Below are 24,882 nucleotides of genomic sequence, written 5' to 3' on the forward strand. Positions count from 1 at the left end.
CCCGAATGAATGATGTTGTGGGTTTGGCTCAGACTGTGCACTGCGAGGTGACACATGCTCTGCTGTAGGCTGTGGCGAAGTCGGCACCCCTGACACCACTCTGAAGAGTGCTGGAGATGATGACCACTCTGACACCACTTTGAAGGGCCAGTAGGTGTGTGGTGAGGTCAAAATGGCGCAGCATAAACACTGTGGACAACAAACAGTGTCTTTATTACCTTAAGTTCATATTACTTAGTTGCTCAGTCAGGCAAACATACCTCTCCTTGTTGGCCCTGGCTGTCAGTGATTTATATGTAGTGGCATCCGCCCACATTGCTGTGTCGTCGCCCAGTAGTGCTGACAGAAAGTGCATGTACAGCCGGCAGCCTGTGACCTCAGCAGTGCACTGCTTCTCTTACGATGACAGTGACCCCTCTGGACGGTGCCCTCTGGTCCACACGCAATCACTGTGGTGGGGCATGGAGACTGCTCTGCTCAGAATTCGACAAGCTGCTCCTTGGTGGAAATCGGACAGTGGCTGGTGCTGTGGTGCCAACCCTCCTTGGAATACAGTGCTGGTGGCGGCAGGCCGGCAGTGCCCAGACATTAAGTATCAGGAACTTAGCGCAAAGAGGGTGGATACGGCTCAGACTTTTGAACTCGTGGCTGTTGCTGGCGATGCTCCATCATCCTGTGGCTCGGCCCTGACATCATGGTGGCACTGCAGAACTCGGCAATACTTCGGAGATGATGATGAGCCAATAACGAAACTCCACTGTCTCAAAAATCAGCATTATTAATATCTCTTCCTAGTACATTTGTTCCCCTAAAAGTTGCAGCTAGTCACGTCATTCATAACAGAGACCAGCCCTGGTGTGGTGACATCACCTCGGTCATTGCAACTGCTATTGGTGCAGTACGCTGTTTTCTGCTGTGGCCAGCTGCCTTCACTATGCAACCCATTTATCTCTCTGTTTATACTGTCCTACATGTCACCACATGGACAGATTCAAATCCGTGGCAACTAATGCAATCTTTCTTGTGACTAACTTACCGCTTCTTATTACTTTTCAGCTAAAACTTAGACCATGGTGTTACACCTGCTTCATAAGAACTAGAAATACAGGAACAATTGTGTAGAGGTGCTCACAGTAGCATCTTGTACACCATTTCCTTCACAGGTGCATTGCATTTTCCCAGGAACTTTCCAATAAGTCAAATTTGTAACCAGTGTGTGTCACGTTTTCTTTTTTGTCTGTAATCATTGCACCAGTATCTGAGACCTGGAACCACTCTCAGAAATTCAGTGACAATGAAACACTTCTCTCACCAGATCTACTTTTTCCTTCAAGCTTTCCTTTGACAAGCTACATGAAGCTAAAGCTGTACATCCTGCTTCAGAAGACTTGCCCAAATAATCTGCTTTCCTTCATTTGATGATTCTTGTGGCTTCAGGATTGTGGCCAAAATGCTGAAGTACATCATTGGTCTTTTCATCTACCCAAGGAATCTTAAGCATGCAGCAATGCATCCACTTTTTAAATGCAGTCAGCTTGTTAATGGATGATATTTTAATAGTACCAAGATTCTCTTCCATTTGCAGCCCTGAGAACATGTAGCAATTTACAGTTCGGCGACAAATTTTAAAGAATGTAATTAGACGTTTGAGTTTTTAGATGTTACTCATGCCGTGCCACCCTTGTTTTTTTTCTTTTTTCTTTATCATGTCATTTTTGTGCTAGGCAGCATGTTAGGTGTCAGATTTTGGTGTTTTTTTTTTGTTAAGGACACACAAACACAAACAAACAAACAAAACTTGTGTGCCAGACCAGGACTCGAACATGGGACGTTTGCTACTTGCTGCAAGTGCTGTACTGACTGAGCTATCCAAGCATGACATGAGACCCACCCTCACAACTTTACTTCTGCCTGTACCTCACCTCCTGCCTTCCAAACGTCAAAGAAGCTCTCCTGCATTCCCTGTGGGACTTGCATTCCTGGAAGAAAGGATATTGTAGAGACAAGGCTTATCCACAGTCGGAGGGATTGTTTTCATTCTCGGAACAATCTCCCAGTCTGTAACTATGCCATGGCTCTGCAATATTATCACATGCTGTAGTGCTTACAGAGTGGTTTAGTGATTAGCATTGCCCACTAGCGTACTGTGAGTTGCCAGTTCAAATCCCATCACCAGCAGTTATTTGTTGTGTACTATTTCTGGAAAATTTTGAAAGGTCTTACATTTCTGGTTTTTGTATATTCTGGAGTATTCATTGTTTATATAAATACAAGCATTCTGGAATATTCGATGTTTGTATAAATATCTGTCCAGGAGGTCAGTTCTGTTCTGGCTGTATGTCGGTGCTCATAATAAATGTGCTTTCAGTGTTATATGTTGTATTTCATTGACACTTTCAGTTTGGACTTAAGTGTGGTTACAATACGACATTGTTTGGTGGATACACAAGGTACTTCGAAACATCTGTATCATCATGGGTCCAATCAGGTAACATAAAAGTAGTTGCCTACACAGACAGTAACTGGAATACGTTGATACTACCGACCATGTATTCAAGAGACTGGTGAATTCCAAGCCAGTAGGAAGTCAGCTGCACATCAGACATCCATCCTGGAGAAGCTGGTAAGGACCCGACGAAGTGGATGAAAGGAGTCAACTGGATTGCCAAATAGTCTACAACAGGCAGGTTAACAGGATGTGTTCAGTATATTTGTACTTTTAGTTGAATGGCACAGGCCAGCTATGGTTCGAGAACAGTGAGGAGAAACTCAGTAGATGGGATAAATTCCAGATCAAACTGAAGAAAATGTTTGGTGACGATCGGCAGCAAGTTTCGTTGCCAAAAGAACAATTGAAGAACAAGTCCCAACATCATGGGGAAATGACAAAGCCCTCACAGTGTGTGTTCTGGCCCTATGCCACTTTTGAATCCAAATATGCCAGAAGTTGACAAAATATCACTTTTGAAGAAAGGAGATGCAGAAGACATATACAAAACTCTCCTGATAAAGGCTGTCACAGCATCCAAGAAAATCATCAGGTTGTGCCAGTGCATTGAGGAAATGTAACATAGAAAGTATCGAATAAAAGAAGTACGTCCAACTCCAAAATGTGGTCCCAATGGAAGTTGTGGAAGTTCACCACAACCTCACCTCTTTCATATATCTGTTTGTTAAAGAGGGGTGGTTTTTATGACACCCAGAACTGACAGATTCAGTAAGCAAGAGATAAAAACCATAAATGTTGCCCCAGTATATTAGGTGGCATTAAGAGAGACTTTAGAAGAAGAGGTGTATTCATCTTTAGCATCAATCTCTCTTACCAGCTGAATTCACCTGGAAAAATGGTATCAACCAGCTTGGACTTATGATGCAGCCATAAAAAGACAACCAAGCAACCAACCATTGCAGGTACAGTGGAGAGATGTTACTTAAATTTCATTTTTGATTTAATATTTCAGTTATACTATAAATCCCCTGTCGTTTTAAATAAATTTATTGATTCTGAAAGTTATGCATTTTTTTCAGCATCTACTTCAATATTTTGTTACTTCTGCATGGTAATAATTTAATATAAAAATACTTATGTTACACATATTCAGTTACAGATACCTCTGTAAAAAAGTTTGTTAATTGTAGTGTGATGAACTGTTCATTGTGGCAAGGTGCCTAACATGGCCAATCAAAACGTTGTTTTTGAAACAAGGTCAAGCGAACGAGAACTGGCTAGACAAGGTTCAGGGGTAACATCTTTCACCATTTAGTTTACTCATTTTATTTAAACTGGACCCAAAATTTTTAAATAAGAAAACTTCCCTGGTGTATTAAGAAGTATAACAACAAAGCTTAAAGGATGTAAGTAAAAAACACGTAGCATAAACTAAGGCCTACTGAAGTTCTTGAGAAAGGTTTGCAACTGCCTAGTTCTTAAAAGAAGTGTTAACTACTTGGAAAAAAAAAGAAAGATAAAAATTAAGAGACTCCCCAAAAATGTGCTTCAACTCAACTTCGCAAATATGTATCAAATCCTTTAAGATATTAAACTCCCAATGAGTCCAGAATGTTTAGCAAAATCTTACATTTTTCTCTCAGTTAAACAAGCAACAGCAATTTTTTTTAAAAAAGGTGTTAACCATTTAAGAGACACCACCAAAATGTGCTTTGAAGGCAAGCTTTCAGTTATGTATAATTGCTTTAAAATGTTAGTCTCAGTGATTCCACCATACTTCATAAAATCTTAGCTTCTTTCAGTTAAACAAACAACACAGAAATTCTTAAAGTATTGACCATGTAAAGGAAAAAAAAAAAAAAAAACCATTTGAGAGAAGGACCCCCCCCCCCCCCCACACACACACACACACAAAACATGTTTTCAACTCATCTTTGTAAATACATATAAATTGCTTTATGTAACTCTTTGATTCGGTGAGCCATTTGCAGAACTGTTGTTCCTCAGTTGTCACAGGTCCAGGCATTCTTCCACCCTGTCAGGCCGTTGTCGTCTTCAGCAAGGTGTGGCCCTCATGCTGCTAAAACTAGAACACACCAAGACGTGTGTTAATGGTTGGTTCCATACCACTTGTCTAGAAATAGTTGTAACAAATACACAAGGGGGATATAAGTCCGGTGTAAAATAGCACTGTGCCTTTGGTAATCTACAGTCAATATGGGAGCACCGAGCTACCAGGGGCTCAAAAGGCAATGGGCAAAAACCAAGGCCTGCAACCCCCACATGGCCATATTAAACTGAAACACAAGGAGATGATAAGGACACAACTCAAAGAGGTGACCAACAGATGGAAAGTTAAACCAACAGCTGCCTAACTTAGGTCAACTCCAGAAAAGACAGCAACTTGCCCATTTCAAGGGCGCAGTTTTAAGGATACACACCCATTACCTTGATGGGGTTTGGAAATATGTAGAATAGAACACCATGTGAGCCTTCATATTAACTGAATAAATAAGAAACATTTGCCAAGAAGGCGGTACTATCCAGACTCATTGTTTCGGGAATTCACATAAGCAAACAGCTAAGCCATTCATGTGTGGCTCAAAATATCTGCAATGACAGCATTACAGCCACTCCACCAAATAATAGAAGTTGAAATAGGTCACTATGTAGTGGAAAAACGACCAGGGCAGATGATGATTCCCTTCAACCAAACACAAACACCTGTGGGCCTCTTTTTCTGGAAAGCAATGGGCCTCCTCCAGTCTGTTCTGGTGGTCGCATCCTAAATCATACTGCCTCTTCCGTCTGGCCAGAGGCGCTCCACAAAACTCCTTACATCGATCACTCAGTCTGCCATACTACCGATTGCGCCCTCTCGTGGCCACCGTTGCTGAAGTCGAGCTGCCGCTACAAGGCCGATGCCTCCAACAGAACAAGAACATGTCAAAAGTGAACAAACAAAGGACGGACAGACCCTGGCAATTCAAAGGAAGCTGAGCCGCACGGCTCAGCCTCTCCCACCAAACCCACAGAAAACCCCCTACCTGTTTTATTTGTTGAGTGTTCAGGGAGAAGTCTAGTTCTCCTTAACCTAGAAAACCAGAGTTCTGGACAGTCTCCCTGATTCAAGATTGCGCATAATCAAGTTGACCTGACCCAGTACTTGGATGATCTCAAAAGGACCCAAAAACTGGGTACTAACTCACTAGAATAGCCCTTCCTCCCTTTCTTCTTAACATTGGGGTTGCACGCAAAAGTCCAATCACCTACCTTACCCCTAAATTCTCTCTGCCATTGATTACAACCATCAGCCTCTGATGGGCCCATAAAACATTTTGACATGCCTTCCTCCATTTCTCCTGCAGAACCTTAGTGTCAATACTATCCAGGAGCAAATATTTAAGTGACAAAATGTTTTCCAGAGTTGAATTAACCTGATAGGCCAACACAAGGAAAGCAGGAGCAGTTTTCAGTGAGCCATGTTGGGCCGTATTAAAGGCAAAATTAAGCTACCCCACAGAGCGGTCCCACTTACTCTGCAAATTACAATTGAAAGCAATAAGAATCCCTTGCAGATTTCGGTTAGCACATTCTGCAAAAGATCGTTGAGGATAATATGGGGTAGTTATGACGTGATGGATAGCCTGCTCAAAACAAAATTTCTTTAAGAACTTCGATTTAAAAGCTTATCAAATATCTTGGCAGGCCAAAGGTGGAATTTATCCCCGACAGGTGTTGAGTCTTACTAGGAGCCGTAACCTCATTTGAAGGTTTTTCATGAATAACTCAAAAAATGCAGCCTGTAGCAAAACTTATACCAGTACAAAGTTAAACTACATTGAATTTCATACAGAAAAGCTTCTCTTCTTTTTTTGTGTAGAACTAATAGTGTCAAGAGAGCGAGAGAATATTGAAAATTTTGTGTGACGTGCATGTACTGTAGCTTAGGTAGTTGTTGTAGGCCAACCTGACGTAGTGTCCTGACTTTATAGACCACAAAATCTACCCTGTATCAAATTGTTCATTTAGACTTTCCATACACCAGTGTGATACACTGTAACAGTTATCATTTACGTCCTGTAATTCTGCTTTTGATTTGAAAAGAGAATCCCAAATTTCAGAAGCTCAATAAACGTTTACATGCCTTTCAGTGAGTTATTACATCTTACTGATGAAATTATCTCTGGTTATCATCTGAGTTACAACATCATACTACAGCAGTGTTCCAACAACTTTCCTACTAGTTATCTTGAGGCAAAGTCATCACCTGAAGATGACGAGTAGGAAACTTGTTGAAATTCTTCCACAGAATCACTCCTTGACTCAGCTGATAACCTGAGAAAACTTCATCATTCAGATTCGCCGAGAAAGCCTGCATTCCCATGTATTGTTACTCCTTGTTCTTCGGTGTAGCATCACCTTGGAATGTTTTGTCAGTGATTACGGTAGGCGCGTGAGCTGCGGTCTTCAGCCATTGCCCAGACAGAGCGGATCGCAAAGTGACTCAGGAGTAACTTCACTCTCTGCACTCTTGACTCAGTAACAGAGTCAACTTGCAGCTCATTTTCTTGACTCAGCGTCTCTCCACCTAAGTTTGTCTCTACCGGTTATTGTTCTTTATATTTACAACAGTATGTATATTACATTTAATTATTTTTACATGAATGAAAGTGTATGTTTATATTATTTGTTTTTAATTATGTATGTATTTATTATTTATTTTATTTGATCAGCCTAAAGCCTTCAGAACCCTTCTTACATCAGATGAGCATTTTATATCCAATTATAAAACTTGTTAAATCATAATTACTTAAAAAATCGTAGTCTTTTTAACATGAGATGTCTTCTTCTTTCTGCATGTCCTAGGCATTTACCTGTTACATCCTCTTGGCTGGAATTATTTGGCGTTTTTCTTCTTCCTTAGTTTTCCTAAGGATCTTCTGTCCACTGACTAATAATTCATCATTAATTTGGGTTTGGTGTTGTCTTCCGTTGTTGTGACATAGTCCTTCAGGTGTTACTGTAGTCCTTAATGTTCTCATTTAAGATTTTCACTCCCAGATCTTTTCTAATGTTAGCAATCATCCTTGTGTCAGGTAGTTTGTACCCACTTTAATGTCCTTTCGTATGTCTTGACCACACTTTTATTATTTCCAAAAACACCTTACTTGTTTTGATATTTCTTCAATTTCAGAAGCTATAAAATACACAATACAAGACTGGTATCAAAAGATATGAAAATATATTACATTTCACCATTGATAAGAGACATAGTATAATGAGTAGAATGTGGCTTTCTCCTTAACGGTGTTATGTCAGTCATATAAAATTGTTCATTAGATACATTGTATCTTGTTAACACTGTCACAAGACAAGTGGAAACTGTTACCAAGGGACAAATTGGAAGCCATGTGAATGAAATTGCTAAGTGGCACTGGATACAGTACATGTTATGTTTGTTTGTTTACATCTGTGTTTTCATTGTTACAGTGTGTAACACAATTTCATCAGTAAGCAATTCAAGGCAATCACTTTGCAATATTTTTAAAAAAAAAGGTACTTCTTTATCAAACAGTGTGTCGCAGATCTTTTGAGTGGCCGAAGATAATACATTGGAAGAACACACTGAGTGGCGCCGAGGCACATGAGGGCAACTGTCGACAAACTTTTTTTTTTCCTTTACCTTACAACATTTAAATTACTAGCATCAGTAAAAGTTCATAAATATATTTTTGTAGAATTCACAAAGTCTAGAAATACCAACTGAGGCATGTAGCATTCACATATGAGGAACAGGTGATGCCCATGTATTGCTATTTCCGCCAATAGGAGCAAATGCATATAGCCTGTACCGAAATTCAAACAATTTGAGAAGGTGCAATCTTGGAACCCCATACATCAGTTCCATCAGTAGTGTATGGCAACCATCCCAGATGCCTTATGTAACTGAAACTCATTAACCCTCAAGCATCAGTTTAACTAAAGCTCCATCCAAAATATAATCATGTGAAAAGCAGTGCAGTATAGATGCTGATGGTATGCTCGCAGTTGTGCTACCTTATATAACTTGTTCCTTCTAACTTATGTTACGTGTCACAGTCTTTTTCTTTTTTTTTCCAAGAATAAAAGAAAACTCCCACAGAAATTGGTATAACTATATAACAAACCATAAGCTTTAATTGTACGTATGCCAATTGAGAAAGTAATAAAATGTAAAAATTATAGAGATTAGTAGAGGGTGGGAAGTCTGTGGTTTTATGACCATAAAACTGTTTTCTGTGAATAACAAGCATTGTAAAATACCATGGGATTCTAAGATTGTGCCTTCTCAAATTGTTTGACTTTCCTGTATAGACAATATGCATCTGCTCCCATTGACGGAAATAATGATGTGTGGGCACCACCTGTTCCTCGTAAGTGAATGCTACATGCCTCAGCTGGTATTTCTAGACTTTGTGAATTCTTATAAAATGATGTTTATGAACTTTTGCTGATGCTAGTAATTTTGCTGTAAGTTATAAAAGAATGTTTGTTGACAAACAGTTGCCATCATGTACTTAGCTCAACTTAGTGTGTTCTTCCACTGTATTATTTTTGACCACTCAAAAGATCTATTACACATTTTTTGTAAACAAACATCTTTTTGTGAAACATTGCAAAGTGATTTCCACGAACTGTTTATCGATGAATTTGTTGTATGTGCTGTAACGATGAAAATGTTGTTGTAAACAAACAAATGCAGCACTTACTAACAAGGGAACCTCCCCATCGCATCCCCCTCAGATTTAGTTATAAGTTCGCACAGTGGATAGGCCTTGAAAAACTGAACACAGATCAATTGAGAAAACAGGAACAAGTTATGTGGAGCTGTGAAAAAATAAGCAAAATATACAAACTGAGTAGTTCATGGGAAGATAGGCAACATAAAGGACATTGGAAACGGAGGAGCGCCGTGGTCTTGTAGTAACGTGAGCAGTTGCGGAATGAAAGGTCCTTGGTTCTAATCTTCCATCGAGTGAAAAGTTTAATTTTTTATTTTCAGTTTATGTGACAAACTCTTATGTTGTCGTCACTTTTTTGGGAGTGATTATCACATTCACAAGAAAATCTAAATCGGGCAAGGTAGAAGAATCTTTTTACCCATTCGCCAAGTGTACAAGTTGGGTGGATCGACAACTTATTCATGTCATGTGACGCACATGCCGTCACCAGTGTCGTATAGAATATATCATATGTGTTTTCCTGTGGAGGAATCGGTTGACCTATGACCTTGCGATCAAAAGTTTTCGGTTCCCATTGGAGAGGCACGTCCTTTCGTCTACTAATCGCACGGTTTTGCGATGTGGTCGCAAAACACAGACACTAAACTTATTACAGTGAACAGAGACGTCAATGAACGAACGGACAGATAATAACTATGAAAAAATGAAGAAAGTAAAATTTTCACCCGTGGGAAGACTTGAACCAAGGACCTCTCCTTCTCCAGCTGCTCACGCTACCACGGGACCACGGCGCTCATGAACTGACGGCCTCCATGATGTTGCCTATGTCACCCATGGACTACTCAGTTTGTATATTTTGCTTATTTTTTCACAGTTCCACACAACTTCTTCCTATTTTCTCAATCGATCTGTGTTCAGTTTATCAAAGCCTATCCACTGTGCCAACTTATAACTAAATCTGAGGGGGGTGTGATGGGGAGGTTCCCTGGTAAGTATCCAGTGCTACCTAGTGGTTTAGTCCACTTATGTTACTGAGATACAATGTATCTAATGAACAAATTTATATGACTGACCTAACATTGGTAAGCTAGAAAGCCATATTCTTCTCATTATATACTTTTTCTGTTCTCAATGGTTAAATATAACATATCTTCATATCTTCTGACACCAGTTTTGCATTTTATATTTTGTAGCCTTTAAAAATGACGGAATGTTGAACTGCATGAGGTGTTTTTGGAAATAATAAAAGTGTGGTAAAGATATAAGGAAAGTTATTATAGTGCATCCAAATGGCTACTTTGTCTCACAGCATTTTTGTGCAAATTGCAGTGAGTACTCAGCTATTCTTAGGAATTGCATCTCGAATGATTTCGTTTGTATTCATTATTTTTGTGACAGTCCACACCTCACTTCCACAAGTCATATTTGGTACTGACACCATTTTGTAGAATTTCTTCTCTTACTTTAGTTGTGAGGATTCCCTGGAGTGTTCTGTTAATGTAATTAATCTTTCTACTTTCTTTTGTATGTCCATTTCTGTCATGAATGAGTTAGTATTTTGTAAGAATCTGAATGAATGAACTCTTTCTGCTTTCTGATAATAAATTATTATTTTTCTGGGAAATGGCACCTGGCGCCTGAAAGCCGTAACTTTGTTTCTTGTGAAGTCACAAACAGATAATATAATATAGCTGTTATGAGAAAAATATGAGCAGCACTTTGAAGTGTATTTTCAGCTCCTAACACGTCACGACCAGGGACAGATATTTGTCTGAGGCATATTTGTCTAGAAACAACAGTCTGTTGAACTGGTTGCAAACCACATAATTGCTGTGCCCAACATTATACTAATTTGTTCTGAAATTATTATGTATCCCAGGTATGTTAGTGCCCTGTGAGCATATCTTTTCAAAAGCAGGCCAAATATGCACCGAGAAAGGAAACCAACTCACTTTGAGTAAAATGGGTCACATTTTATTTATAAATGATATTATTGTTTAATTTTCCCTATTTATTATTGTCATGCTGATTGTAAGTGATGACTGTATCTTATAATTCACATATTATGTTTTGTTTCCCCAAAAAGTGTGAAAATGTAACAAGAAACAGTCTGATTTTTAAAATTTTTCCACTTGATAAAAAATTTAGGATTTTGTTGTGATATTTTCAATTTTTACAGCAAATGAAATGAAGAACTTTTCAATCTCAGAACTAGGTAAACTTATTACTTCTCTTTCTGTGTTTTTTTTTTTTTTTTTCAAAATAGAACCCAATCAGATAAAAATGCAGGTATAGTGACCTTTGATTATTTATTTTTACGAGTAAATGGTGTGTGTCAGGGAGTTAGTTCATTCCTGCACTTTAGCAGTTCTGATTCAATCTCTGAAAAGAATGGTTTTGCCCATCTCTAGTACAATCAACTCCTACTCCAAGTATAATGCCCTGTAGAAGAACTGACATTTAGAGGACAGTGTGTTTCTGCTGTGGACAGCCTGGACACATTGTATGCTATTGCAGAGAAAGAATGCAAGTTTTTGATGTCTTCTACACAGCTGCGACAGTCTATAGTAACACCAAGCCAGTAACAAATTTAACCTCATCCCACTTACCAACAGTTGGTTGAGTGATGACATATGATGCACAGTAAGTGTTGTTTAATTAAACTATCACTGTCAGAGTCGTCACAAGTAAAAATAACTTCGAAATGCCAATTGAAGTCACTGTCTATGTAACTTTGTGTATTCAAGCTTAACATGAAATGATGTCCTCCGTGTACAGTGGTTTGTCAGTCCTACTTATAACTGCTGTGATGTCAGAGAAGTCACTTTATCAATTATTTTTCTATCAAAACTACTGCCGTACATCAGTTCCTTCAGTGGAAACTCTGTAGGAACATACTCTGAAATCTCACTTCATTCTTATTCTTATAAAAAGCGTTTTTCTGACGATCTATTTTTGTCTACTCATTCATCCATTCCATGGACTTGTCCACCAGCTATTGCCAAGGGCTATCTGTCCTTGGAAACTGCATCTTACTTTTCATTTTTGCCTTTATGTATTCTCATGCTGGCCTTCTGAAACTCCCGTAACCGTGCTCTGAAGCCCGTCATGATGATGTGGCATCCTTGTGTGTGCTGCTGCCCCGCAAATGCAACGGTGGTAGCTTCCTGCCTTTGTGTGGTCTCAATGATTCTATTTTCAATGGTAAATTGAAATTGAAACATCTTATGATCTATAACTTGTCTCACAATGCTGTTTTCCTCAAACTTGCATTAATAAAATTTTATTTGTATCTACATATGGTTCTCTCCTTCATTATTGTAATTTATTTACTTACTAGCTAGTGGTACAATGAGCATGCACTGTAGAATGAGCTACCACTGCCATGCTTCACCGGTAGTATACAAAAATGGAGGAAAACACAAGGACACCGCTTGACTTTCAAGATTTTCTTTGGCAAGAGACAGCAGTGTTGATGAAATCACAGCCATTGCTGTATTGAATGACATTGCTGCTGAACAGAGGGAAGGTCCGACACTACTGAAAGGCATAGAAGGCTTAAAGGAGGAGGTACCGACTAAAGGAGAATTTCAGTTGATAAATGGGAATGGCTGCTCATCATCCCAGTTCATCTATGACGAGCTATCCAGAAGTATTTCCTTGACACTCTAACATCTGGTCATCATGGATTGGTAAAGACTCTAGACAGAATCAGATGCCCATATCACTGGCTGGATCTATACTGATGTGTTGCACTGTTTGAGCAACTGCAAGGAATGCTGATGATAGAAGTGCATGCCGCAGTAACTTACAGAGGATCTTATACCAATTCTTCCTGCAACAGTGCCATGCTCTTGAATTGAAATCGACGCATTGGGGAGGTTCCAGAGGTCCACAAATGGGATAATCATTCCCGCTGACTAACTCACCTATTATGCTTCCACCAAAGCTGTGGCAATTGATGAAGCTCTGTAAATTGCAAAGTTCCTTGTACAAGACATTGTTTTGAAGTACAGTGCATCCCATGTGATGGTCCCTACTGCTGCAAAAGTTTTGCAGCAAAACTAATATTAGAGGTAATTTCACATCGCAACATCACCTACCGGTTGACAACTGCGTACCATCACCAGATGAATGCTCACAGAATGCTCCAATTAAGGTGGTGGCAGATGTGCTCTTGAAGTACGTTGATATCAGACAGAGAGATTGGAATACAGTATTGCCCATTGTGACATTTGCACACAACACAGTAAAGGAAGACACCACAGGCTTCACAACGTTTATTCTGCTCCACTGTTATGAGGTCAAAATGACAATAGAGACACTGTTCCCATTTTAGCTGGATGATCTCAGGATGGCTGTGTGAAACGCCTCATCACTGGGACTGAAGAAGCAAAGCAGCTGGCTCACGTACAAACCCTGGACGCCCAGGTGAAAGATCAAGAACACTAAAACGCCAAGCACCAGCCACTAAACAGCAGCATGTGAGACTTGACATGGAATTTTATGTCTGTACAACCATCCAGAAAGTGAGACTACTGGAAAAATTACTAAAGCACTACTTTAAGCCCATCAAATCCTTTGTCACTTGTTGTATATCACATTTGAAGTTGAGAGTTATGACCATTCATCTAGAAGATGAGCACAGAGATGGTGTCCGTGCTGTCCGTATGAAGACCTACCAAGGGCCAGAGGCACAGAGCAATGAAAGAGCTGCCTTCGGTGCTCATCATAGTGAAGAGAATGTAACATGACCAGAATATGTGGATCAGCCGGTGCTACCATACAAAGGACAATTGGCAATATCTAGATCCAGAATGCTCAATTGGCTCCAGTGAAAGTTCTGAAACAGCGGACTGCTGTTTGTCCTCGAGAGGGAGTGATGCAGTGATTAATGTCACTTGCTGACATGCTGTGGGTTGTCAGTTCAAAACTCACCACAAACAGTTGTTTGGTATTTGCCATTTTGGAAGGCTCTTGAAATATACTAAGTTTGTAATATTAGCATATTTTGGAATAGTTTGTATAAATAGTTCCAATCTCTGCACAGTGGTCAGTTCTGTTCTAATTGTATGTTGGTGTTTATAATAAACATGCTTTCGGTGCGAAGTATTACTTTTCATTGACAACCCTACATCCGGTTTTGGAATTCTGTGTGGTTACGACATGAGAATATCCTTTCTTCCTGTTGTTGTTTCCACTTTGGAAATGATGCCCCAGTCTGTCGCTAAGCCTTGTCTTCACAATATTGTTTTTTCCAGGAGTGTTAGTCCCACAAGATATGCAGGAGAACTTGCTCTGAAGTGTGGAAGGTAGGGTATGAGGTGCTGGTGGATGTGAGAACAGGTCTCAAGCCATGATTGGGCAGCTTAGCCAGTATAGCAATTGCCTGTGAAAGGCAAAGGTCTGAGGTTTGAGTCCCAGTCTTACACACAGTTGTAATCTGCCAGGAAGTTTCAAATTAGTGCACTATCCAGTACAGAGTGAAAATTTATTTGAGTTTTTAAAATTTGTTTTATTTTGGTAACGTTTTCATGGTCTTGGTGACATCATCTATTGGTTGTTCCATGAGGCTTTTTTAATCATCTCGATGATTACGTCCTCAGTCTGTCTGTGTGATATCACTTTGTTTACTAATTGCATCTGTTGTGTCTAAGATAATATGCATCCTTGTCTGACATCTTTTAGTATTCTGATGTCATATGAATCATGAGAGGTCAGTCAAGAAATTAATGACGTTTCAGTGTAAGCACACATCTTATAATTTTACTTTTATGATATTTACTTTTGAATCTTTTTGTGCCAATAAGTGTTTAACTTTTTTGTAACTGCACAAATCTTTGTGAAACTCCTGATGTGGTTTATTGATAGTGTGCTTCAACTGTTATGCATGTTGGTCACATTAATTAATAAACATATACTGTGAAGAAATTATATGGTGACTGACCTGAAATCTTTTTGTACTTTTATAGATGCTAAAATTATCTTTTTTCTTTTGTGAGTCCATTGTTTATCTTAAAAGGTAGTGGACATATTTGTAGGGTATCCCTTGAGTGCTTGACAAAAGTTACAACAATCAAAATCACCTGACAGTACTGTGTATTCGGTACATGGATGAGAATATTGATCTGAAGAACATATTGAAATATACCACCATAAAATAAAAATCCCATCTAATCACTTATATATTGATATCTCAGAGTACCTGCTGGCATGGAATCTGCACCTGAGCTGGTCATATCGATTGGACTCGTAAAATTTAGAAGCACTTAATCATGGGTGGAGCCTGATTTGAGCACAGCTTTGCTAAGTTATAGAACTGTTTATTTGACTTGCTAAGCTGTTCAGATTCTTGTAGGTTGTTGTCATTAGTACAGTTGTCAGATGGTTTGCTGTTATATGCAGGTCCCTGCAGCATCTGTATTTTGTCCTGGCTGAAAGAGAATTGTTAGCAGTGAATTGAGGAAGCTCGGGCAGCGGCTTGAAGCCATGGGGAGTACCCAGCTACTCATGTGACCTGTCGATGCTAGATAAGGTTTCATTGAATATACAGTAAAGTGGATGTAAGAAATCCAAATATTTGTGCAGTTTTTGTTTGAGGACAATGTACAGCAGAGCTTTAGATTCTGAAGATAGGTTAGTGAACTTGTGAAAGACTGTAACAGCATCAGACAGAATGTAGTAGAGCTGTTGGGCATGTGCCATAAAAATGAAGACCAAGCAGAGTAGCAAGACTTAAAAAAAAAAAAAACCATGGAAATAATGAAAATCTGTACACAAACTTGCTCGCATCCTTGTGAGCAGACAGAAGGTATCTATGAAGGGACGCATGAATAGATGATGATGGCAAATTTTAGTGTAAAAGAGCAATTCTTCCATCGGAACCTTGATGCGTGATAACAGAAATGACTGAAGTTATATATTAGTAGAATTTGATAAAGGCAACACATTGTTTCTTCTAAAAACAATATAAGTTAAGACATTCCGTTTGTGAGGACCAAATGAAACTGACTATTTTATCGAACAATGTATAAATTGTGCTGGATGAGAATAAAGTTAACAAGGGAGCTCATAAAGAGGAGGCAAACACTTTTAAACAGGCTGTGATAGAATATGGTTGGATATGCTGAGTTTAACAATACTGTGTGGAATTGCCTTAAGAAGATGTGAAATTTTTTGGGGGGTGGGAGCAGGGGGCATAAGTTAATGTTGGATCTCTACATTTGACCAATTAAGATGGCACAGTGACTGAAAATGTTGACAAAATTTTTTAAATTAATAATTTCTTTAAATGTTTGTGTAGTTAGAGAGATGAGTCAGTAACAGTGACAATGAGGTAATGCCAAATAAAGTGTACGAAGTCAATTCAAGGTATGAAGAAAGTGATGTATGTGTTTAAGTAAAAAATAATTATAGCTGGCAAGCAAGTAACTCAAAAGTAATAAAACAGTTACCCAAAACTGGAAAAGTGTTGTAATTGGAAATCCAAATCAGCCATTAATTTTTACATATTACACTCTCATGTCATATATTCTGAAACAGTATTCATTTATATTTGACCAAAATTTAGTCCATGTACAAGAGTTTGAAATGAATGAAAGAACTATTTAAAATGTTTGATGCTCTCTATCTCGATCTCAATATATTTCAGTTAAGCCGTTGTTCCAGAGAACACCTCATTGATAGTAAAGGAGACATACAAATTACAGATGGACAGTATTGCCCTTCCATCCATAATATTCAACAGATTCACTAACATTTTCACCAACCACATAGGAAAAAAAACTAGGTTTCAGTCAGCACCAGGTGGCTCTATTTAGAAGCAGTTATAGAGTAAGAGACTATTTGAAAATTGTAAACAAAATTATAGAATATAGCAAAGCGTATATATTATTTCTTTTCCTGGATATTGAGCAACTCATATCTACTGAAAACCCACAGTTACAGTTACACTTCATCAGGATAGTTGGATATTCAGAACTGAAAGAGATGTTCAGAACTAGTGTTGTGAGCACTGGGTGAAGTTTTCAGAAGAAAGGATACTGTTTAATGGAACCTATATGAGCAACTTTTGTTTTGATGATGACATGGTACGGTCTGCATCTAGTGCTGAAAGTATTAACGAATGGATGAACTTGATAGACCAACTTTGAAAGAGCCTTACAATTGTAAAAGACTAAAATAATGTATAATCTGTACATAGAAAAGAAAATTTTATGAATTAAACATGAAGTTATAGAACCAGTTCAGAAGCTTTTTTTGTATTTAGAGCATTTGAATGCAGCATCAGGATGGAAAAGGAAAGAAATGAGTGGTGTGTTTTTCAGCAAACTAAACTTTGCAATATATTTGAAACAGGTAATTTACAATCCGTGTATCTTAACAGTTTCCACTTATGGCAGTGACACGTGGTTGCTTTTTTGAAAGTCATTTAATAACTGAGGAGTTTCATATTGGTAATTACACAATCTGGTGTGTGTGTGTGGGGGGGGGGGGGGGGGGGGTCGTCGGGGAAGAAACCACTCCATATTTCTTTAGATTATAGTCAATGTAAATGTTGCAGTAGAATTGTTTTGACTGACCCCCTGTCAACATATTGTACATTTTCTTACCTGTTATTGGAAGAGGCAAATTTGTGTTTCATTGTAGTTGATAGGTAATGAGTTTGGAACAGCACAGAAGTTTTAATTTAAAAGAACAATGTTTACTTTATTGTTCAAGAGTAAAATAACTTCTTTTGTCTTGTGGACAAGTTTATATAAAATTTTGTGTGTGTCATTTTTTTCAGGTTCAAGAGTTCCAGAACTGGAATTCCTGGCCTGATGGCCCAGATTCTGTAGTTGCAGAAAAAGCACAAACAAATCCTATTCAGCAGAAAATTGAAATGTACCGCCAGAAAGTAAAACAAACTGAAAACGTGGAGCCTGAGGAAGAACCAGACTTCTTTCAGGTGTGTATTCCCTAATTTCAGTATATGTAGAGAACATAATTAGATTATTATTAGCAATGTCTTTCTGGACTAAGAAGAGGGTGAGCCTAAGTAACTGTAACTGTTGTAGATTTGCTGTTTAACCAAGTCAACAATTAATTGTAAGAAGCATTATTATCAGAGAGTTCTGATATATGGCTTGATCAAATTCAGTACAGTTTTTCGAGGGTGCAAGAATGGAAAAAATGACTATTTCAGACATTAGTCTGTGTTGAAATAAATATAGAATAGATTCTAATGACATATGCTTTGAATGTTGTATATAGAAAATTAATCAGAAATATTGAGCATTGCATGAAACACAGTGAAATGAAATTATCTTGTAAATGGAATTAGAAACATTTTTTTAAATCTTTTTCTTTACATGCAATTGCATTCAGTAACAAAATACAAATATTTGGTTACAGGACATGACGCCCAGAATAACAAAACAGCCAAAAATTGTACTTAAAACAGAAACTGAATCAAGGTGGAATGATGGTGTTTCACCCCGCTTGACATTGGATGCTGATTCAATTGGATTTCCTGTAAGTGAATGAACTCTGTGTGTGTGTGTGTGTGTGTGTGTGTGTGTGTGAGGGGGGGGGGGTGAGAGAGAGAGAGGGAGGGGGGGGGGCAAGACACATTGAAGACTTGTTTGCAACATAGTGGGTTTACTTCTAAAAGGAAAATATTTCAGCAGATTTTTACAAGCAGGATTTTATTGTTAGTGTTCACTTTCAATTTTTATCCTTCTGTCAGAGTAATAACTTCATTACGTAATTAAATAAGTACATTAAATAATGTCCACATGATGAACAGAATTATACATCCTTTTTATTAAACAAAATATTTTAGATACAGGCATTTAACATTAAGTTTCATATGTACAAATATTTTGATTTTATAATATGTAGTATATCTGGAACTATGGTTCATAATACAGCTAAAGACGTGGAGTTCTGCAGATTAAAATCCGTTAAACCTAAACGTTATGAGACTTTTCTGTTTCATAATAGAAGAAAAGAAAAGGAAAAACATTCATGCACATATGTTAAATTAGACATTGAGATAACTTTACATCTTGGCTGTTCAGCTGAAGATGTTGCTCTTGGGGATTTCTGAACTGGGCAGTTGGATGTTAACTGCAGGTTTGACAGCTGAAGTTGGGAGCAGTGAGGTACATCAGCAGCCAGAAGTGTGAAATAACTAACTGATAAATTGAAATCAGCTGTGCAAAGTCTTGGAATTTGTTTGAGAACTCATAGCAAGTGTTTCCAATTCTGAAGTGTAGTCAGTCATGCCTGATCCACATCATTGCATTGAGTTCCAGGAAATGTGTCATATTACAAACTTGAAGCTGGTGTTTTAAAAGGTTTTAGTTTTGTTTGAAAGCCTCAGTAGTTAGAAATGATTCTCCCCTTGCACTGTTGGATTTAATGAATTCAAATAATTGGTGATGTTGGCCAAAAAAGTGAGGTTAACTGTCAGTGATGATCTCTTTTTTACTTATCTCTAGAAATGTTGCAATCCCTTCTCACAAATTAAGGACATCTTCAGGACTTGTACACAGCTTAACCACCAAACTTCAGGGTAGTATTGAATGTTAGCATTTTCGACTTCGATGTCAGACAAGAATTACTTAAATGTATAATTTCTTAATTGATGTTACTAAATATAGTTCACAGCATGGACAACAATCTTCATTTTGTGACTAACTGTAACTGATTTAGCACATAGTGTGTCTTGATGTATAGAGCAATGAACTGCAGCTGTCAGTGACAACCCGGCAGATTCCAATTTCTCTGTTATCAAGCTAGTAAGACCACTTCACTCTCCCTGCATTCATAGTTCACCACTTCAGTCCAAAGGAATTGGTTAACAGCTCCATGACATCAAAAATGTCCTGGCTGATAGTGACCTGAAGTGAAATTGAACTCGGAAACTCCTCCATCACCCCTAGTTTGTGGCATTTACTTGCTGCACAAAAATCACCAACTGGGCTGGATCTGACATGTCAGTAGAATTGTCAGCTGTGATGGAGAATGCTGTGAACTGGAGTGCCCTCTGAGTCAGCTGATGCTGTACATCTGCAGCCATATCAGCAGTGTAGTGTTCCACTATATGATGAGAAAGCATGATTTGCTCAAACTTTGAGACTTGTTCTGGATAAAATTGTTCCACTGCATCTGCTATACATTCCTTAATGTATTCTCCATCACAAAGTTGCCTTGAAAGCTATTATGTAACTCACTTGGAGCAATGGCCTTACAATGTCATCTCCCTCCTGTACAAACAAATTGTATGTTTTTAAATAATCATATCTTCAAATTTCTCACAAAATGGTGATTAATTTTCATTTGTGTTAACCACTTTCTTCAGTTTTATTTGGTTATGCATTTATGTACTTTTCTCTTTAAGCCTTCATGACACATAATTTATAGGAATTTGTCATTATTTACGTGTGCATAACGTTGTTTTTTCTTTTGTTTCCCTATAATTTTCTGTTGTGTATCATATCGTTCATATGCATGGTGTTACAGTGATGTTCGAATGAGAGCTTCTGCAAGCTCATAATTATGCAGTGGCATATTAAGCACTTTGCTTGTCCTTCAAACAATGCAGAAAAGTTAAGCAATTGCCATTCTGTGTTGAACAATATGGCTTCTTCAATTTTTTATTTATTTATTTATTTATTTTTTGGATAAATGCGTAGATTCCGTAGTTTTCCAAAGGCAGAATGTAAATCTATTATTTCCCTCTCACCCCTCTGTGTCAGTCATTGCACTTGGAACACTAGGCAGGAGTATGGCTGGGGAAAGGAGGCACTGGTGCCCATGGAACACTCTTTGGACAGGCCTGTTTTTGTGGATTAGATTGGATAAATTTTCATTTCAGAGATCCATAGTAAGGGGATAACCAGGAATGCAGAAAAATTGTAACACAAGAATACTTAATGCATATTTAAAAGAAAAAAAGGGGTTGGTAATTTTCCTTCTACAGATTCTAACTTAAATGGTCCTAAAGGATGTAGAACATGTAAAAAATCTGAAACATACTAATTGAAGAGGCAATACCAAACTTGTCGCAGACAGACTTGTAAATGTATATACACAGAAGTACATTTATTAATCTTAAGCTAATGTAGCCACACATCATCAGATAGAAAGCAGTTTACAATACTTATCAACATTGATCACATTACTGCACTGATAATGTGCGGAAGTCAGATTTTATATAACACATACTTTATGTGATATTATTAACAACACATAAATGGATTGGTTCTACTAAGAAATTAATCAGTGTTGTGAAATAAGGTGACCATAAATAAATCTTTTAGGCTCCTCTTAAACTGAACTTTATCAGTAGCTAAATTTTTGTGGATACTGGCAAATTTTTGAAAATGTGTATTCGTGAGCAAAGGATGCCATTCAGGAGTAAAATAAGTGACTTAAAATGTTTATGTAGGTTATTCTTATTTTTTCTGGCATTGATTCCACTGGTTTGGAAAAGGAGCTATTTAATTTATGAGGAATTTCATAAAGGAATAAAAATATTGGGGAGTAGCAGTTAGTACCTCCAGTTCCTTGGCTAGACCTGTATGGGACAGTGAGGAGTTCACAGCACAAATAATTTTTAAGGCATTATTTTTTATTTTTGACTGAATCACTTTTTATGATACAACCATAACTGCTTTCCGCCTTCAAAGGCCATCTTCAGATGCTATGGGTGGCATTTGATGAACAAGTGTTCTTGCTCTGATGGAATTACATTTTCCTGGAGACAGAAGAATCTGAACTTTATCTTTGATAAGGATAGTAGTGGGAATGCTAGTGTAATGTCAGAGAGCCTCAGAAGTACTGACAATTTAAGAATGGGGAAAATAGGCTGAGGGTGTGAATTGAAGTTCGTGTTAAAGACGGCACTGGACAAAAATAGTCTGTGCAGCTGTGGTAGTCACAATGCTATGGTAGTGTAGTGGTTAGCATGTCTGCCTTGTAAGCAGGAGACCTGTGTTCAAGTCCCAGCTGTGGCACAAATTTTAATTAATTACTTCAGCTTCTACCATTGTCGAAGATAAAGTGTCCATGCATTGTCAATCACGTCTCCACAAACGGAATGTCATTTTTTCCAAATAAGTTATATTACACACTTTTGAACTTGGAGAACTTACGCCTGGGTTGGCGAGTTACCTTAAAAAATGATCCCATATGGTGTTGTGGAATGAAAGTCGGCAAAATATTCTACCTGTTTTCAGAAGTGACAATATCTACATTGCAAGTAAAACTCATTCAGGTGCTTCAGCAGCTCTGTAGTATTCTCCTTCCAATTGAATTTATTATCAAGTTTTTGTTGCAAGAGTTTAACACTTTCAACCTCTTCTGTCTGCCTATGTTCTAGATGTAGGTGTTGTGGTCTAAAGTCCGAAGACTGGTTTGATGTAACTCTTCACTGTAGTGGTCATGTGCAAGCATCTTCGTCTTAGAGTAACTGCTGCAAATTACGTCTGTTGCTTCGTCAAGCCTTGCTTATCCCATTTGAAGAGGTCGTTAGAAGAAAGTGCTAATCCACAAGGCCATAGTTTTGTGTTAGTGTATGCTATAGGTGTAGATAAATCTGTAAATCATAAGACAATAGATTTATATGTAACTCTTTCTAAAAGGTGTTACACTATTTCCTTAGCCATGTAATGTGCCATATTGATAAAAAAAAAATCTTAGAAAGTTCTAGAACATAGTTTACTTGTAACATTGTCTCTACTATTGTGGGTTAGCATTGTCTTCATCAAAACAAACATGGAAACATTTTGATAGCAGATGTGTGACTTCTACTATCGTAAATTAAGACATAGTAGACACACTAAACATATTTATTACAGTAATCTTGGCAAAGTAACAATGTCAGGTTTTCTGTGCTTCCTACTACTGACTACAGTTTCAATGGTGTGCTTCTCCCTAAAAATAAATATGCAAAAATCAAACAATGGAAAATCCAGTATAGAATGTTTCTGACGAAGGCTCGAAGGCTTTGGTGGCCGTAAGCTCACTTTCTGACAGTCTTTTTGTTGTGCCTATCTGTGACACAGCACCTCCACTATATGATGAGTAGCAGATATACATAAATGTTTGCAGAGGAATAAGACATGATAAAAACAGTGCTAACCTACAGTGTTTGGTGTTAGGGCCAAAACAGTGCTAACCTTCAAACACATTAATTATAGGTTTACCTAGTGTTACAGCGTAAAATGTACCAGTGACTGTAACGACATTACAGGCGTACATTGATACATATTACATTTATTTTTTATACTGTTGACATTAAATACTACTCCAAATTTTAACAAATACTATGTCTAATACCTTTTGATGTTGGTCTGGTGACAATATGATGCTAAGCCATACTTATGGTATTTCCAACATCTCATGTGTACCCTGGAGTGTAATCAGGATTTGCATCATTGTCATTAAAAATTGGAGCACTGTTGTCTGTAACAGCCATGCCAGACATAAGTCTCTTTACTTGATTATAAGACTTCACTGCAGCATGCCACTATTTTCTTCCAAGATAAGAACACAAATATTGCAAGACAAAACAATGTATGTAGATGACAAATGCTTTCTAGCTGTTGGAACTACTTACTGCCAGCACATACTTTTGTGGAAACCATGGCATATAGTGTGGTCAGATTTATTTTCACTAAATTGAGTGTTAGCACTTTCCTCCGTCTGTCCCTTCATTTTACATTTTCTCTTTACATTGGTCATCAGCAGTTATTTCGCTTCCACTACTTTTAGTGTCATATTTTATACTGAAATTCCCTTAGTATTGCCTGATTTAATTTTACCACATTCCATTGCTCTTGTTCACTGTTGTTGATATTCGTATTATAACTTCTTTCTAAGCCACTAACCATTCCATTCAACTGATCTTCCAAGTCCATTGCCATTTCTGACAGAATGACAATGTCACTGGAAAACTGCAATGTTCTAAATTCTTCTACCTGAATTTTAATTGTTTTTTTGCACTTCTCCTTGGTTTCCTTTACTGCTTGCTCAATTTACAGTTTGAATAATGTCAGGGCTATCTCACTCTCTTACTAAAAACAGCTCCCCATTACAACTGCAGTATGGTTTCTGTGTGATAACCTTTCACTCGCTGTACATTGTCCCTGCTACCTGTGTAGTTTCCAAATTCTGTATTCCAGTCAACATCATCAGAATCTCTCTCGTACCCTACATACAAATGATGTAAATACAATTTGGTTTCTGTACAGGTTGTTGATAATCTTTCACATCTTGTATTTTAGACAGTTCAGTGACAAAGAATCGATTATTAATAATTTATCAATGTACATGAAAATGTGCTTGATTACTGTTTGTCACAATGTTGATATTACCGGCAAACAAATCAAACTTAACAGCTACATCTACATCTATACTCTGCAAACCACTGTGAAGTGCATAGCAGAGGTTACGACCCATTGTACTAGTTCTTAGGATTTTTTCCCATTCGACATATGGAGCATGAGAAGAATAATGGTTACCGTATTTACTCGAATCTAAGCCGCACTCAAATCTAAGCCGCACCTGAGAAATGAGACTCGAAATCAAGGAAAAAATATTTTCCCGAATCTAAGCCGCACCTGAAATTTGAGACTCGAAATTCCAGGGGAGAGAAAAATTATATGCCGCATCTCCAAATCGAAACAAAGTTGGTCCACTGTAATATGAGACACA

At 37.9% G+C, this 24,882-nt stretch overlaps 1 protein-coding gene and 1 non-coding gene across 2 annotated transcripts in view; both read left to right on the forward strand.

Moving 5' to 3' along the window:
- Nucleotides 1–24,882, forward strand: part of LOC124612826 (receptor-binding cancer antigen expressed on SiSo cells) — a 43,784-nt gene that overhangs the window by 7,446 nt on the left and 11,456 nt on the right. Inside the window, exons 2-3 of the mRNA XM_047141255.1 lie at nucleotides 17,963–18,124; nucleotides 18,571–18,690. Coding sequence (XP_046997211.1) covers nucleotides 17,963–18,124; nucleotides 18,571–18,690 — 282 coding nt within the window. The remainder of the gene's footprint in view (nucleotides 1–17,962; nucleotides 18,125–18,570; nucleotides 18,691–24,882) is intronic.
- On the forward strand, nucleotides 22,110–22,181 carry Trnat-ugu. Its single transcript has one exon. It is a non-coding gene; the product is annotated as a tRNA-Thr (tRNA).

This window comes from Schistocerca americana, chromosome 1, assembly GCF_021461395.2.
Source record: "Schistocerca americana isolate TAMUIC-IGC-003095 chromosome 1, iqSchAmer2.1, whole genome shotgun sequence".
Classification (NCBI taxonomy): domain Eukaryota; kingdom Metazoa; phylum Arthropoda; class Insecta; order Orthoptera; family Acrididae; genus Schistocerca; species Schistocerca americana.